Source organism: Loxodonta africana, chromosome 1 (assembly GCF_030014295.1).
Source record: "Loxodonta africana isolate mLoxAfr1 chromosome 1, mLoxAfr1.hap2, whole genome shotgun sequence".
NCBI classification, from domain to species: Eukaryota; Metazoa; Chordata; class Mammalia; order Proboscidea; family Elephantidae; genus Loxodonta; species Loxodonta africana.
The window spans coordinates 116,162,434-116,179,914 of NC_087342.1; the positions used below are offsets into that span (position 1 = coordinate 116,162,434).

A 17,481-nucleotide genomic window follows, 5' to 3' on the forward strand; every position below is an offset into this window, starting at 1 on the left:
CCACCTGCTTGAATTACTTTTCCGCCATTCTTTCACACAGCTCCCTCTCATTCTTCCAGGCCTCCTCTCCCCAAAGAAGCTTCCCTAAAGCTCTGGCAGGATTAAATGCCTCTTGCCTGAGTTCCTGGGGTACACTGTGACCCCTTCCAGTAGCACTTATCAATTATATTTAAATATCTGTTTGTGAATCTTTTCTACTAGACTGTAATTTCCTTGAGGGCAGAGACGACGACCTATTCATTTTTATGGTCTCAGTACCTAATACAGTGCCTGGCAAATAGGAGACGTGTTTCTTCAGCTGGACTGAAGCAGATTTCCTGCGATATAGATGATGTTCCCCCAAAAGGCAGGTTATATCTTAGGCAGGCTTTTTAGAACCAGTGTTTCGCGAAAACAATTACAAAGAAAGATTTGGATTTTGGTATGAGTTCTCAGGTGCAATAAAACTTCTGGAAGTGTGGTGATGATAATACCTCTTGCTGTCCGTTTTTTTCTTCTGATAAAACTCTAATAGAAATCAATGTGCTCATTGATTAAGATTTGTAATAAAAACCTTTGCCACCCCCACCCCAAATGGTATCATTAAATGGAAGCATTTAATGCAGTACAGAGGAAAAAATACCACATGAAGAAATTTAGATTTTAAAGAATTTTACTGTGGTAAAATATATATGACAAAACTTTTGCCATTTTAACCATTTTTAAGTGTATAATTCAGTGATATTAACTACATTCACCTTGTTGTGCAACCATCACTACTATTCATTTCTAAAAGTTTTTCATCACCCCAAAAAACTCAATAGCCCTTAACCAAGAACTCCTTATTTCTCCCTCCTCCCAGCCCCTGTTGTTGTTGTTTTTAGGTGCCGCTGAGTCGGTTCCAACCCATAGCGATCCTTTGTACAACAGAACTGAGATACTGCCCAGCCCTGCATCATCCACAGAATGGTTGTTATGCTTGAGCCTATTGTTGCAGCCACGATGTCAGTCCATCTCGTTGAGGGTCTTCCTCTTTTTCACTGATGCTCTACTTTACCAAGCATGATGTCCTCCTCCAGGGACTGATCCCTCCTGATAATGTGTGCAAAGTATGTGAGATGAAGTCTTGCCATTCTTGCCTTTTAAGAGCAATGTGGCTGTACTTCTTACAGGACAGATTTATTTGCTCTTTTGGTAGTCCATCGTATATTCAATATTCTTCACCAACACCTTAATTCAAAGGTGTCAATTCTTCAGTCTTCCTTATTCATTGTCCAGCTTTTATACGCATACGAAGCAGTTGAAAACACCAAGGCTTGGGTCAGACGCACATTAGTCTTCAGGGTGACATCTTTCCTTTTTAACACTAAAGAGGTCCTTTACGGCAGATTTGCCTAGTGCAGTGTGTCTTTTGATTTCTTGACTGCTGCTTCCATGGCTGTTGATTATGGATCCAAGTTAAATGAAATCTTTGACGACTTCAGTCATTTCTCCGTTTATCATGATGTTGCTTATTGACCCAGTTGTGAGGATTTTACTTTTCTTTGTGCTGAAGTATAATCCATACTGAAGGTTGTAGTCTTTGATCTTCATCAGTAAGTGCTTCAAGTCCTCTTCACTTTCAGCAAGCAAGATTGCATCATCTGCATAATGCGGGTTGTTAATGAGTCTTCCTCCAATCCTGATGCCCTGTTCTTCTTCATGTAGTCCAGCTTCTCGGGTTATTTGCTCAGCATACAGGCTGAATAGGTATAGTGAAAGGATACAACCTGACGCACACCCTTCCTGACTTTAAACCAGGCAGTATCCTCTTGTTCTGTTCAAATGACTGTCTCTTGATCTATGTACAGGTTCCTCATGAGCACAATTTGGTGTTTCGGAATTCCCATTCTTATTCTTCACAGTGTTATCCATAATTTGTTACGATCCACACAGTCGAATACCTTTGCATGGTCAATAAAACACAGGTAAACATCTTCCTGGTATTCTGTGGTTTCAGCCTGGATCCATCTGACATCAGCACTGATATCCCTGATTTCACATCCTCTTCTGAATCCAGCTTGAATTTCTGGCAGTTCCCTGTTGATGTATTGCTGCAACAGCTTTTGAATGTTCTTTAGCAAAGTTTTACTTGTGTGTGATATTAACGATATTGTTGGAGAACTTCCACATTTGGTTAGATCACCTTTCTTTGGAACAGGCATAAATATGGATCTCTTCCTGTCAGTTGGCCAGCTAGCTGTCTTCCAAATTTCTTGGCATAGACAAGTGAGTACTTCCAGTGCTGCATCCGTTTGTTGAAACATCTGAATTGGTATTCCATTAATTCCTGGAGCCTTGTTTTTGCCAGTGCCTTCAGTGCAGCTTGGACCTCTTCCTTTCATACCATCAGTTCCTCATCATATGCTACCTCCTGAAATGGTTGAATGTTAACCAATTCTTTTTGGTATAATAACTCTATGTATTCCTTCCATCTTCTTTTGATGCTTCCTGTGTTATTTAATATTTTTCCCATGGAATCCTTCAATATTGCAACTAAAGGCATGAATTTTTTTCTTCAGGTCTTTCAGCTTAAGAAATGCAAAGCATGTTCTTCCCCTTTGGTTTTCTAATTCCAGGTCTTTGCACATTTCCTTATAATAATTTGTCTTCTCAAGCTGCACTTTTAAATCTTCTGTTCAGCTCTTACATTTATCATTTCTTCTGTTTGCTTTCGCTATTTGACCTTCAAGGGCACGTTTCAGAGTCTTTCCTGACATCCATTTTGGTCTTTTCTTTCTTTCATGTCTTTTTAATGACCGCTTGCTTTCTTCATGTATGGTGTCCTTTATGTCATTTCACAACTCATCTGGTCTTTGGTCATTTCTGTTCAACTGGTCAAATTTTTTCTTGAGATAGTCTCTAAATTCAGGTGGGACATACTTAAGGTATACTTTGAGTTCTCTGGACTTGTTCTAATTTTCTTCAGCTTCATCTTGAACTTGCATATGAGCAATTGATGATCTGTTCCATAGCTGGCCCCTGGCCTTGTTCTGACTGATGATGTCGAGTTTTTCTGTCATCTCTTAGCACAGATGTAGTTGATTTGATTCCTGTGTATTCCGTCTGGTGTGGTCCACATGTATAGTCACAGTTTATGTAGGTGAAAAAAGGTATTTGCAACAAAGAAGTCTTTGGTCTTGCAAAATCCTGTCATGCAACCTTTCGTGTTGTTTCTGTCACCAAAGCCATATTTTCCAAACTACTGATCCTTCTTTGTTTCCATCTTTTGCATTCCAATCACCAATAATTATCAGTGCATGCTGATTGCATGTTCGATCAATTGCATACTGCAAAATTTGGTTAAAATCTTCAATTTCTTCATCTTTGGCCTTAGTGGTTGGTGTGTAAATTTGAATAATAGTTGTATTAACTGGTCTTCCTTGTAGGTGTGGAGATATTATCCTGTCACTGATAGCATTGTTCTGATAACCACTAATAAACTTTTTTTTATTTCTGTGCATTTGCCTATTCCAAATATTTCCTACATTATTGAAATCATACATTATTTTCCCTTTTGTATCTGGCTTATTTCACTTAGCATAATGTTTTCAAGGTTCATCCGCCTCATAGCATGTGTCAAAATGTCATTTCTATTTATGGCTAATAATATTCTATTGTATGGGTATACCACATTTTGTTTATTCATTCTTCTGTTGATGGACACTCAGGTTGTTTCCACCTTTTGATTATTGTGAATAATGCTGCAGTGAACATTGGTATATAAATATCTGTTTGAGTCCTTGCTTTCAAGTCTTTTGGGTATGTACATAGGAGTAAATTCTAGGTCATGTGGTAATTCTTTTTAATGTTTTGAGGAACTACCAAACTGTTTTCCAAAGTGGCTGCACCATTTTACGTTCCCATCAGCAATGCATGAGAATTCCGTTTCTTCACATGCTTGTTAACTCTTGTTATTTTCTGATAAGAGCCATGCTGGTCGGTGTGAAGTGGTATCTATTGTGGTTTTGATTTGCATTTCCCTAATGACTAATAATGCTGATTATCTTTTCCTATGCTTATTGGCTATTTGAGTATCTTCTTCGGAAAAATGTGTGTTCAAGTCCTTCTCCCGTTTTCAAAATAGGGTTGTCTTTTTGTGATTGAGTTGTAGGAGATCTTTATATATTCTGGATATTAAACCCTTATTAGATATGTGGTTCCCAAATATTTTCTTCCATTCTATAGGTTGTCTCTTCATTTTGTTTATAAGTCCTTTGATGGATGAAAGTTTTTAATATTGATGAAATCCAATTTATCTATTTTGTCTTTTGTTGTTCATGCTTTTGGTGACATATCTAAGAACCTACTGTCAAAAACAAGGCCTTAGAGCTTTACCCCTATGTTTTCCTCTAAGAGTTTTATGGTTTTAGTTCTTATATTTAGTCATTCATCCTTTTTGAGTTAATTTTATATGTAGTGTGAGTTATGGGTCTAAATTCATTCTTTTGCATGTGGAGATCCAGTTTTCCCAGTGCCATTTGTTGAGAAGACTATTTTTTCCCTCACTGAATGCACTTAGCACCCTTGTCAATCATCAGTTGGTCATAGATGTATGGGTTTATTTCTGGACTCTCAAGTCTATTACATTGATCTTTGTATCTAACTCTATACCAATACCACACTGTTTTGATTACTGTAGCTTCTTAGTATGTTTTGAAATCAATAACTATGAGTCCTCTTACTTTGCTCTTCTAGATATAGATCAGGCATTTTAGTTTATAGATAGGCTAGTGTGAGATAAATAGTTCAAGGGACATGCCGAAGGTCACATTGCAAGGCACGAGGACAATCCCATTGGATGGCAAACAATCTTACAAAGAATGAGTCTTATCTAACCAGTGCTTGAGAAGGTAGGGTGAGAGGGGTTGTAATTTAGCGGTACATTTTTTATAGTGAAAAGGCTTTGATTCATCTTTTGACCAGATGAAAGCTTTTGATTCCTAGAATACCTCTGATCCCTACTGCCATTATAATCATCTTTTTTTTTCCTAAACCATCTTCTAAGGAAAGAAAGGGAAGAGAAGGCTTCGGTAAAGAGCAGAGAGAACTGAATGAAGAATCACTGTAGATTTTTGTTTTTTTTGTTTGTTTGTTTTGGCTAATCTCAGCCACTCTGTATAAATAAAGCTAAGTCTAAATCCCCACAGATGGCACATTAATCATAGTCTTCGGTCAGTTCATTTCCAGTAAATTCTCCACAGTAAATAATTCTACTACAAATAAATTCTCTCTGTGTAAGTCTCTCTCTTGAAGTCCATGGAAGTCTTTGTCAGTAATGATGAGTAGGAGGGCTCCACTTACCAAGCAGTAAATACTTTAGTCATTATACCTCAGTTATTTTAACCCTGGACCACTTAGTTGGCAACCAAGCCTAGGAGGCTGTAGCAGAGCCTGGAAAGATTCCTGACTAATGGTCAGGGACAGGGGTGGATATGATGTGGTTATTCGATCTGAGAATCAGAACACTCATAGGTCAAGCTGATCTAGATCAGGAGTAAATAAACATGTATACAGTTACCAGCTGTGTTCTGACTTAGGCTGGTTCCATCTGGACACATGGTGATAGGAAAGAGGAAGCCAAGAGTAGGTGAACTAATCTGCTATGGGCTGGCCCCTAAAAGCCATAATCAGGAGGGTTATAGTTTCCATGTGTACTAGCTTCGTTTAGAAAGCCTTGGCAGAAGGTCTGGTGGGTGATCTCTACAGTGATGATGTCCATAGTCAGATGAGTGGCTCATCTGATTTAGAGCAGGACTCAGATGGTAGCTTGGGGTATGAGAATCAAGGTGCCAGGACTCTAGGCATATAGGCTGAGATTTCAGGAAGGTCTTCATTGCAGACAGGGGAAACAAAGTGTGATTCAGGAAAAAACAGGTAGAAGCCGGTTCAAACACAATAGGAATTTGAGAAAAGGCTCAGAGCCTTTCAGGTACTTTCCTATTTCAAAATCCCTCAACCACACTCCCACCCTGGAACTAGGCTGCTGTCATTGTATGTTGGTATAGATGCAAATCAAGTTCAGTTTTACCACTTTGCAGCTTCTGCCTAGCCTACAGAGTAACTCAAAGACTTAGCATGTAGCATCTCGGCTTAAGTTCCATCTGTCCATGGCAACCTCTATATTTATTGAGTCATGGTTTTGCACTCAGAGAAAATTAAGCCATTGTCCATCTACTGGATCCACTAATCATATTCCAGCCATGATGATCATGAAGTGAGTCAGGGGTCAGTGTTCAAAGAAGTGTACCTTGAGCAACATAGCAAAGTCATTGGTTGTTGAGGGAATACCCTGTTATGGATGGTACAGGAATCACATGGGCCAAGTTGTTAAAGTACCTGACTACAGCATTAAAAAAATAAATTAAGATTTGTTAAGGTATATACAAGTGAAAGAGCATAGTACAAGCTGAGTTTGCTGAGAAAGCATAGCAAAAAGGAGTCAGGGTAAAAGAACTCTGCTGATGTCTGCCCAGTGTTGATGAGGAGAAGGAAAACTTAGACTATGAAGTACTTGTTTTTAGGCAAACAAATCTTAGCATCTGTCTTAGTCATCTAGTGCTGCTATAACAGAAATACCACAAGTGGATGGCTTTAACAAAGTTTATTCTCTTACACTTCAAACCCGCTGCTGTCGAGTCGATTCCAACTCATAGCAACCCTAAAGGACAGAGTAGACTTCCCCACAGAGTTTCCAAGGAGGCCCTGGTGGATTTGAACTGCTGACCTTTTGGTTAGCAGCCGTAGCACTTAACCACTAGGCCGCCAGGGTTTCCTCTTAAAGTCCAGTAGGCTAGAATTCAGGTCCAGGGGAAGGCTTCCTCTCTCTCTTGGCTCTGGAGGAAGGTCCTTGTCATCAGTGTTTCCTTAGTCTGGGAGCATCTCAGCTCAGGAACCTCAGGTCCAAAGGATGCACTCTGCTCCCAGCGGTGCTTTCTTAGTTGTATGAGGTCCCCATGTCTCTCTGCTCCCTTCTCTCTTTTATATCTCAAAAAGAGATTGGCCTAAGACACTACCTAATCTTGTAGACCTCATCAATATAACTGCCGCTAATCCATCTTATTACATCATAGTGATAGGATTTACAACATATAGGGAAATCACATCAGAAGATAAAATGGTAGACAATCATATAGTCATACAGGGAATCATGACCTAGCCAAGTTGACAGATATTTTTGGGGGACACAATTCAATCCATGACAGCATCCTAGAGTGATGCTTTCAGCTTTTCATGAAGCCTGAATGAAACACATATGCACTTCCTATACCTTCACTCTAATTTACCAAGTAACCTTTGCATCTGAAATTTCGTTTTCAAAGTGTGCTTCTTCACCAGGAAAGGAGGGTCCTGTGTGAACAAAGGTTTCGAGTTCCGAAAAAAAGTATGACTATCATTCCTCTTCTGTGAGGCAAAAATTTAAAAAAATGAAAATATTAGAAATGCGGAGGTAAATAGGAGAAAAAGCAGCATGAACCAAGTCCTGGCCTCTCCCTCCCTCAGTTCCAACACACACACACACACACACACACACACACTCTCTCTCTCTCTCTCCCTCTCCCTCTCTCTCCCTCTCTCTCCCTCTCTCTCCCTCTCTCTCCCTCTCTCCCTCCCTAGGTAAACTGAGAAAACGGTTTCCAGATCTGCCAGGCTGACGCCCATTCCCTAGCACAAAGAGGTCCCGGACAGACCTCTGGGCTTCATCCTAGAATGATCACAAAGGCCAGAGTTGGGACTGGGGTGGGGCCAGGCCCTGCTTTGGCAGTAAAAGGTCATGGACATCAGCAATAGTTTATATCTAGTCTGGGGCTTACTTTGTAGTATCATCAGGCATTTCTGTGATCAGTGAGCATGATATAAAATCCATCAATGAAAAGAAATAAGTGATGTGTTATTTTTTCTGACTATTCTTGTATATATAGAAATTATTTTTGAATAAATGTTTTCCAGAGTGTTTTTTTGAAACATATAGCTACTTTTAACATAAATTTTAATGCACATAGTGTCTCTTTACTTCTTGCTTCCTGTATGTCTCCAGGAGTTGCCTCCCTATAATGGTTATGGACAAGTTGAGGATTCTGCTCAGAATTGTTTTACTCTGATTCCAAAAGCTCCGAAGAAAGATGTTATTAAAATGCTAGTGAATGATAACAAGGTGCTTCGTTATTTGGCTGCACTGGTGAGGCTAATTTTTATATACAAAGGCTCTGTCCTGTTTCAGTACTGTGTAAATTGTCCATTCTGTCTGTAAGCTGTAGAATAATAACGGTTAGAATTATATGTTTACTCAAAAGATCATTTGGTCTGGTACCCAGCCTTCAGGCATGTTAACAAAAAAAAAAACAAACCCATTGCCATGGAGTTGATGCCGTCTCATAATGACCCTAAAGGACAGAAAAGAACTGCTCTGTAGGGTTTCCGAAGCTGTAAATCTTTACAGAAGCAGTCTGCCACATCTTCCTCCCGTGAAGTGGCTGGTGGGTTAAAACTGCTGACTTTTCATTTAGCAGTCAAGCGCTTTAACTGCTGCACCACCAGTATTAAGTGTGGTACCCTGAGCGATCACCTAAGTCTGGTCCTGTCTCCCACAAGAACCTTTCTTTAATCATTAATCTCTTCCCTCTACCCCTCAAATTTTGACAGACCTTTTTTAATTAAGTAATTATGAAAGTCTAACTTAGATTAAAATTATTTGTGTATCTGTATACCTTTCTAGTATACTGTGATTTCCTTGAGGATCAGAACCATGTCTGGCTAATTTTTAACAATACCTGTGGTATCTAGCTTGATACATTTTATATTCAATAAATGTAATAAAGGGAATCATGCCAATTTAATAGATGTTCCAATTGAGAGGTCATACAACTAGTGTTAAGAGCATGCTGTTTGGAAACAGATGTAAGTTCAAACCCTGGGTACTCCACTTACTGACTGAACTACCTCAGGCAAATTACTGATAGGAAATCAAAGGATAATGCCCAAAAAGTGTGAAAAAATATAAAAATAGTAATATGAACATATTATTTAGAAATACGGACATAAATAGCAGAAGTCGAAATAAGTTACTTTGGGGAACAGGAGCTGGGAGTGGGGAGGGGTGGGTTAAGTGACTTTTCAAACTATGTACATTTATTTGAAATAATAAAAGTTAAATGAAACATAGTTGAATAACACACTTGAGAAAAATATTTAACAAGGCTTTAAATTAAAAGGAGGTTCTAGCAAAATCTAAGGAGCTCTGATGGCACAATAGTTAAGCACCTGGCTGCTAACAAAAGGTTGATGTGCAAACCTACTACTGCTCTGTGGGAGAAAAGACGTGGCAATCTGCTCCTGTAAAGCTTACGGCCTAGAAGAGAACTTGTCTATCACCATCCACTGATGGCAGAGACACGTTTAAACACGTTTTGTTTGGAAGAAACCCGTGCATGTAGCAACACTTTTTCAACTTACCCTTGTAAAAACTCCTTGAGGAAGGGTTCATGTCTTACTAGACTTTGTAGATACTTAGTAACGGTTTGTTGAATGGGTGAATGAATTATTTACACATAAACACTATCCATGAGTTAGGCAACATATTACACCCATTTTATGTTTCAAGAAATAAGAACCAGAGAGGCTAAGTGACTTGTCCCAGATCTCAGTGCTGTGTGGGCAGAGCTAGGACTAGAATTTAGCCTTCTGACTTTTGACTAAGTCAAAATTTGACTAAGTCAAAAACCCAGTATTCTTTTGACTAAAAACCTGAACTAGAGTATATAAAGAACACTCTAAAAAAAAAAATAAGAAAAATGAAGAAACTAGAATAGGCATTTCACAAAGGAGAACATACAAAATGCCAACAAATAATGAAAAGGAGCCCAACCTCTTTAGTAATCAAGGAAGTAGAAATTACAGCCACAATGTGTTACCTCTACTCACCTAGCAGAGTGACTGATAAGTCAGTGAGAACGGAGCAATAGGAGCTCTCACCTTTCATTGATACATCCACTTAGGAAAATAGTTTGGCATAATCAAATACCCTAGATTGTGCCAAAATGAGGCAATACATGTGCACCAAGAGGGAAGACCGTTTATAGCAGCATAATTCATAATAGCTAAAAATAGAAATGTCTATTTGCAGGAGACAGGATAAATAAATTACAGTGTATTTATACAAGGATTTGAATTCTATTCAGCAGTAAAAAATAATGAACTACAGCTACAAATAACATGGATAGATCACATAAATGTAATTTTGAATATAAGAATCCAGGCACAAAAGAATACATATATACAATATAATTCCATTCATGTGAAGATAAAAAACAGGCAAAACAAAACTGTAGTGCTTAGGGATACATGCTTGGGTAGTAAAACTAAAGAAAACCGTGAAACTCAGGATAATTGTTTCTTTGGCAGGGAAGGGACGGGATTATTGGAAGGTTCTTTCTCAGGTTCCGGCAGTGTTGTATTTCTTGACCTCTGGGTGGAGGTTAAATGAGTTTTCACATTATGATAATTCTTTGAGCTGTGCGTTTTTGTTTTTGCAGTTATCTGTATGTGTGTGATCATTCACAATAAAAAAGGTTTAAAAGAATGCCAGCAGAGATATGAATAAAGAAGTAGGGTATCTTCCTGTGGGTAGGAAAGAATGATAATCTGGTCCCAGTGATTTTCACATGTTTTCCCCTGAGTTGTTTGGTGAAATAGAGAGTTATTCATTAGGTTCATCATGAAAGCTCTGGAGGAAGAAGGGAAGTGTGCTTGACAATAGGGAAAGGGGTTTACGAGTGAGGTGGGGACTTTAGAAGAAAAGATGGAAATTCAAAAGGAATGAAGTATGCTGGAGATGATCAGAGACAAATGTAATTAAATTCCTTTCAGTTTAGACAAAGGCAGTGAACATACTCTGAAATAATAAAGTATGTTAAACCCATGTAGGTGATTAATGCCAAAGTAAAAATATGTTGGTGAGATAACTGAGGCTCAGAGTGGAGTGCTGGCTGAGAAACTTGGGGGAGAAGAACATAAGAAAGATGATCTACAAAGCAATGTGCACAGCCTCCAAGGGGTGTGCAAGACAGTACAGCCCATGGAGCTTTTGAAGAAGACGTTATAGCCTCTGTTTATTTTATGGAAACCCTGGTGGCATAGTGGTTAGGTGCTACAGCTGCTAACCAAAAGGTCGGCAGTTGGAATTCACTGGGTGCTCCTTGGAAACCCTATGGGGCAGTTCTACTTTGTCCTAGGGTCTCTGAGTTGGAATCGACTCAACAGCAGCCGTTTTTGGTTTATTTTGTTTTATTTATTGTTACGAGTATATTTTTTCATAGACGCTGATGTTTTGTATCTGTGTGCATAAAATAAATTTATATAAGAGAATGTGTATTTAATTGTTAACTAATTCATTCAACAAATATTTATTAAAGGGCTGGTGGCGCAGTGGTTAAGAGCTTGGCTGCTAACCAAAAGGTCAGCAGTTCGAATCCACCAGTCGCTCCTTGGAAACCCTATGGGGCAGTTCTACTCTGTCTTATAGGGTCAGTATGAGTCAGAATCGACTAGACGTTAAGTTTTTTTTTTTTTTTTTTAATGGACCACTGGAGCTGTAGGCACTGAGAGACTGAAAGTATAATGGTGAACAAGACAGATAAACCTTGGCCCCAGTGAAGCTTAATTCTAGTTGAGGACATTCTGGTCACTAAACAGTGACACATGTTGTAAAAAATAAAATACGGTAGAGAGAGTGATGGGAAAGGGAATACAGAAAGTCTGAGCAGAGAGCTGGATGACGAGCCAAGCAAGTCAGGCATAGAAATTTATTTGAGAATGAACTGCATTTCAGGCAGAGACAGTGTACAATGAATGGAGGGTCAAGAGTCAGAAAATGAGGATGGAGCCAAGGACCAGCTAAGAGCTTTGAAGCCAGTGGCATAACAAGGGGAGGAGCCGTAGGGGTGGGATGGTGGCAGCAGTCCATGCCGGGTACAGGTAACAGGGGATGCATTGCCTGTAAAGAATTTAGAAATAAAACCTCTAAAACATGTGTCAGTAATTTTAAACAACATCAGTGATAAAATACGCATCCCCGAAGAGATAACTCCCCCATATAGTAGAATTTCAGTTAATGATAAGACAGATGAAAATAGAAAATTACCATTAGGCACATACCACAGTCATGATTGTTAGATCTATCAGTGGATGAAATTCTTGGGCAAATGTTTAAGGAGAAACAGGGTTTACATAATCTCAAAGTATTTCTCTCAAGATATTAACTGCAAAAGGAAAGATGGTAACTTTACAGGGGAGAAACCCAGTAGAAACTTCTTTAACCAAGTGCTCATGATTAACATCACCAGTAATAAGACATATTGATATCATGAACCCCTTGATATGATGCACTGAAGAGGACACTGTATCTTTTCTGTGGTATTTTTTTTACAAAAGATGCAAAAATGAGGTGCATGAGGGACATTCCACAAAATACCTGATCAGTACTCTTCAAAAGTGTTAAAGTTCCTGAAAGACAGACTAGAGGAGACAAAGGAGAAATAACAAATGAAATGTGGGATCCTGTCCAAAAAATGACACTAGTGAATGCGGTGTAATGAATCGCTTTTGTGTGGCCTTTTTTTGCCATGGTCTTGTAACTTCCACCCAAGTGTTTGGGTGGGACTATGTAATAGGATAATTGTGCCCCACCAAGGAGGTTGGTCAGTTTTGCCATCCCGCTGGCTTTGAAATGAGCCACTCCAGAGGTGGTAAAGAGAAGATTTCACCACCACCAAGGAGGAACAGCCAGGAGCCAGTGTGTCCTTTGGACCTGAGGTCCCTGAGCTAAGAAGCTCCTGGAAGCAGAGATGGAGAGAGAGAGAGAGAGTGTGAGCCATAACTCTGAGAAGCAGTGGCAAGAGAGACCCGGTAGCAGAAAGCTGGCAGCAGAAGAAGGCGTGGTGGGCTTCCTGGCCCACAGAGAGAGAAAGCTGAGTGCCTTTGGGCAGAGGCCAAGTGCCAGGAAAAGGCATGCCTGCAAACACGGCTGGGAAGAGGCTGTCCTGATGGAAGAACTGTATCCTTGAGTGTTCCTGAGCCTGAATTGTAACCTCTTATTTCCCTAATAAACTCTGTAATTGTATGGTCTATGAGTTCTGTGTGGCCATTGCAGTGAATAAGCGAACCCAGCAGAGAAGTAGAGAGTGTGTCATGGGAGGGGTGGTTGGTGTCAGAATTGATAATGATGGTGGAGAGAGGAAGCGTGTCTGACCCCCGCCTCATAGGAATCACCTTTGGGCTGTTGATTTTAATTCTCTTTGCCCCGGTGAAGTTAGAGAAGGTCAGACACTGCCCTCATACCGTTTTTACAGTGAAAAACAGGTGAAATTTGGCTAAGGACAGTTTACTTGATAGTATTGTACCATTGGTATTTTCCTGACGTTTATACACCTACTCCTTACTCATCGACTATCTTGTTATCTGACGTTTAGCATTTACAACAATAGTAAAGCATCTACTATCTGACTATTTTGCACATTAACGATGTATGTCTGGCAGTAACGAACATGCAAGGTGAGAGTAATGCGGGCTGTGATGGTTAAAGTTCTGGGTCAACTTGGCTGGGCCATGATTCTCAGCGGTTTGGCAGTTATGTAATGATGTAATTTGGCAGTTATGTAATGATGTAGTCATCTTCCACTTTGAGATCTGATATGGTCATTTTTCTTTTATTCGTAACATTGATTTTCACATAAGGACCTGTTCTGTGGAGCCTAACCATGTCAATAAGTGAGGAGTGAGTGTAATTGTACTATGGTTGTGTAAGATTTTAACATTAGGGGAAGGTTGGTGAGGTGTATATGGAAATTTTCTGCATGATTTTTGAAACATTTCTGTAAGTCTAAACTTAGGTCAAAATAAAAAGGTTTTAAAAGGTTAAAAAAAAAAGTTTAAAATTATCCCCTCCTGCCAGAGTGAACCATTCCCACTCTTCCGTAACTCCCTTGATACTCCCCTGTCTGTGGCCCTGGTCTGAACTTTGTGTTTTATTCTAAGTGTGATGGGAATCCTTCGGAGATTTGAGAGCAGAGCAGTGACGTGATTGATTTATAGTAACTAAATAAATGCGGATGTTTGTTTATATTAACTATATAAATAGTGAGTGTTAATTTTTTTTTATTATAAGGGTGTCCAATCAAAAAATTTTGGAGACTGTTAGATTAGGGAATAGTATGAGGAAATTATTTCACTAAGATGACATCTAATGACTTTCTTCAATATACGAGAAGTTCTTACACAAATAGTTCTATGATCTGAACAAGAAGTTGCAATATGAGAGGATTTTAGTCAGGAATAAGCATATTATAGCTTGTTCATTCTGGAATTTATTTAACAAGTTGCGTCATCACTTTCAGTGATTCGATTTTATAAAAATCTTGTCTAAAAGATAGTTTCTCAGAATCACTTTCAACCCCATGATATAAAATCTTACTCTTATTCCACCCTTCTCAATTTTTCTTTTTTAAATTTTGTGTACATGCATTTGTTTAAAGAACTAAACTTTGCACAATCATCTTAATGTATACCTAGCTGAACATAACATCAGCCAAGAGATCTCAAACTGGCAGCTTGTGGGCAGAATGTAGCCCATATATGTGTTTTGTTTGGTCCCATTGGGCTTTAAAAAAGTTTGAGCCAATATTTTAAAATGAGAGATTTTACATAGTAATCCAGATTTCTGTCTTCTCTTGAAAAACTGGAAGATCTAGCAACATTAGGTATATATTTCCACATGGTAGTGATCAACTGGAGTTGAGTTGGGACCATCCCCTTTAGATGAGGCATGTCCTTTTCATGTTACTAGAATTCATGCCCCTCATACCTATTGAATCCCTAATTGTAATTCCTTCATTTATATTATATACCTGGCCCCTGTAGGCGTTTGAGTTTGGGTAGATCATGAACCTTCCTATTCTGAATATCGCTTTTCTACACCTTTCTAGGAATCCCCCATTCCAGAAGACAAAGACCGCCGATTCATCTTCTCTTACTTTCTAGCCACTGATATGATCAGTATCTTTGAGCCTCCAGTTCGAAATTCTGGCATCATTGGGGGCAAATACCTGGGCAGAACTAGAGTTGTTAAACCAAACTCTTTAGTGGACAACCCTGACTACTATGGTCCTGGTGACTTCTTCATTGGTGCTGTGATTGACGGTAGGTCTACACACAGTTCAGGCTTTCCTACTAGGTGAGTGAATGGATTCTTCTTAGTTAGAACTGAATTCATTTAACTCTTATAAGAGTCAATTAGGCTGTATTCCAACTGAAGTAAAGCTAATATTCTTGTATATGGTACAGTGGTATATGGTACAATGTCTTAATCTGCTTCCTTAACAATTACAGTCTAAATTGGTTGCATTTGTTGGCATGGATTCATGTACACTATATGTAGACACTGAGCTTCCTAAACACTGCACAACCTACTGTCTCTTAGTTTATTAAGCTATTGGAAAGTCATTAGTTGGGGGTCACAAATGCATATCTGTGAATTTGTTATTGGAGGGTCAATATTATTTTATTCTTGATTGCATGATAAAAAGATAACCAAGCTAAGTGTATTGCTACCCTCTCCCCAGTGTTTGGCCACCGATTTGTCATCCTTGATGTAGACGAGTATGTTTTGAAATACATGGAGAGCAATGCTGCCCAGTATTCACCGGAAGCACTCTCATCAGTTCAGAACCATGTTCGAAAGCAAGTGGATCCTGCACCAGAATTGGAAAAGTATGTTTGATCATCAAGGTCCATTTTGGATTTGGCATATATTAGGTATTTAGGAAATAGTTCTTGACAAGATAAATAGGTAATCACTTTTGATTTTCAAATTTCCCTCATCAGGTAGGAGTTATTAGACATACCCATATGGTTCCCTGAGTCCAATATAGTAACTGGGGACTTAGAACTTTTTCAACTTTATTAGTTTAGCAAAAAATAATACTAAGTGCCTACTATGTGTCAGATATTATCACTGGGCTCTTGAGCTTTTATCAGTAAATAAAATAGACAAGAAGTTACAACTTTCATGAGTTGACTTTCTAAGCCAACTCATAGACAATAATCAGCGCAAGCAAATAAATTACATAGTGTATTAGTTTCCTGGAGCTGCTCTGACAAATTACCACAGACTCGGTGGCTTAAAACAATAGAAATTTATTCTCCCACACTTCTGGAGGCCAGAAGTCCTAAATCAAGGTGTTGGCAGGAGTTGTTTCTTCTGGAGGCTCTAAGAGAAAATCCATTCCATGCTGCACCCCTAGTTTCTGGTGGCCGCTGGCAATCCTTGGGCATGTTAACACAAATAATATTATTTTCCTAAATAAAAATATTCAGTGAGAAGAGTGATATTGTTTTACATTTTTACCAATATCTCTAATGCCTGACTTAACAGAAGACAGATGGATTTTCATATCTGGCATATCTGCTTCTCTATTCAGCCTGTGGTGATATCACTTGTAACCTTTGGAAAACTCCACTGTGTACACACATGTGAGAAAACAAGAGTAAAATGACTAACAATGACTTGGTACTATTATGAGAATAGTTTTGACCTCCAAGCCCCCAAAAGCATCTTAGGAACCTCCAGCAACCTTGGGATTACTCTGAGAACCTTGATATATGGTAACAGGCAGGAAGGCAGATGCTATGGTACCGATGTGGGTGGGAGGATACACATGGTTGTTTGTGGGGGGTCTCTTCTGATTGTTTCATTGTTTTCAGTGTAGTAGAACACTAGGAAGAATGAGGGTGGGGAAAAGATGCTGAGGGCTTAGGGAGAGAGGAAAAATTGTGAAATACCCTATCGAGTATATGAATAAAATTAATATGAAATAAAATGAAAACAAAGACACAGCATTATTTTATCTACTACTACGAAAGAAAAATGCCAATTATAATTGAAATTTGCCATTGATTAAGAGATGCATCCTAATTCCAGAGATGCTAAAATGTAAAAAAATGTGTCTGAGGACTAATGAAATATAGCAGCTGTCTAGGGAAGTGTGAGAATGAAAGGATGCAAGAAACATAGCATGGTGGCCGGGCAGCAGTAAGGGCCCACTTGAGATTCATGGCCATACATTTAAGCCAAGTAATTCTCACATGCCTTTTTCTGTAATTTGCACAGTGTGCAAATACTGTGATCCAGCAGACACTGGAAAGCTTGCTTTGGAACACTACCTGCAAAATCATCTTTTTTTTTTTTCCCTATTTAACAATGAGAAAAAGGTATCATTGAGGCCTTTAGTAAAAATAAGTAGAAACTTAAGTTCTGGGCTAAGTGAACCGTATCTACCCTTTTTTGATCTTTGCCTTCCCTCTCTTCTCATGTGATGGATCAGAGAGAAGAGAGAGAAAATACTTGAAGGTGATATAAACCCGTATCGCACCTTCCTTACCTTCTAGCCATTTCTTTCTTTGGCTTCTAAC

At 38.9% G+C, this 17,481-nt stretch overlaps 1 protein-coding gene across 3 annotated transcripts in view; it reads left to right on the forward strand.

Moving 5' to 3' along the window:
• The window catches only part of EFHC1 (EF-hand domain containing 1), a 59,076-nt gene that overhangs the window by 27,945 nt on the left and 13,650 nt on the right, over nt 1–17,481 (forward strand). For 2 of the 3 annotated variants that reach the window (XM_003404436.4, XM_064287339.1), the window contains exons 7-9: nt 8,057–8,197; nt 14,997–15,210; nt 15,633–15,780. In XM_003404436.4, the coding sequence (XP_003404484.1) occupies nt 8,057–8,197; nt 14,997–15,210; nt 15,633–15,780 (503 nt within the window). The remainder of the gene's footprint in view (nt 1–8,056; nt 8,198–14,996; nt 15,211–15,632; nt 15,781–17,481) is intronic. The other variant, XM_010587137.3, reaches the window with a different exon arrangement.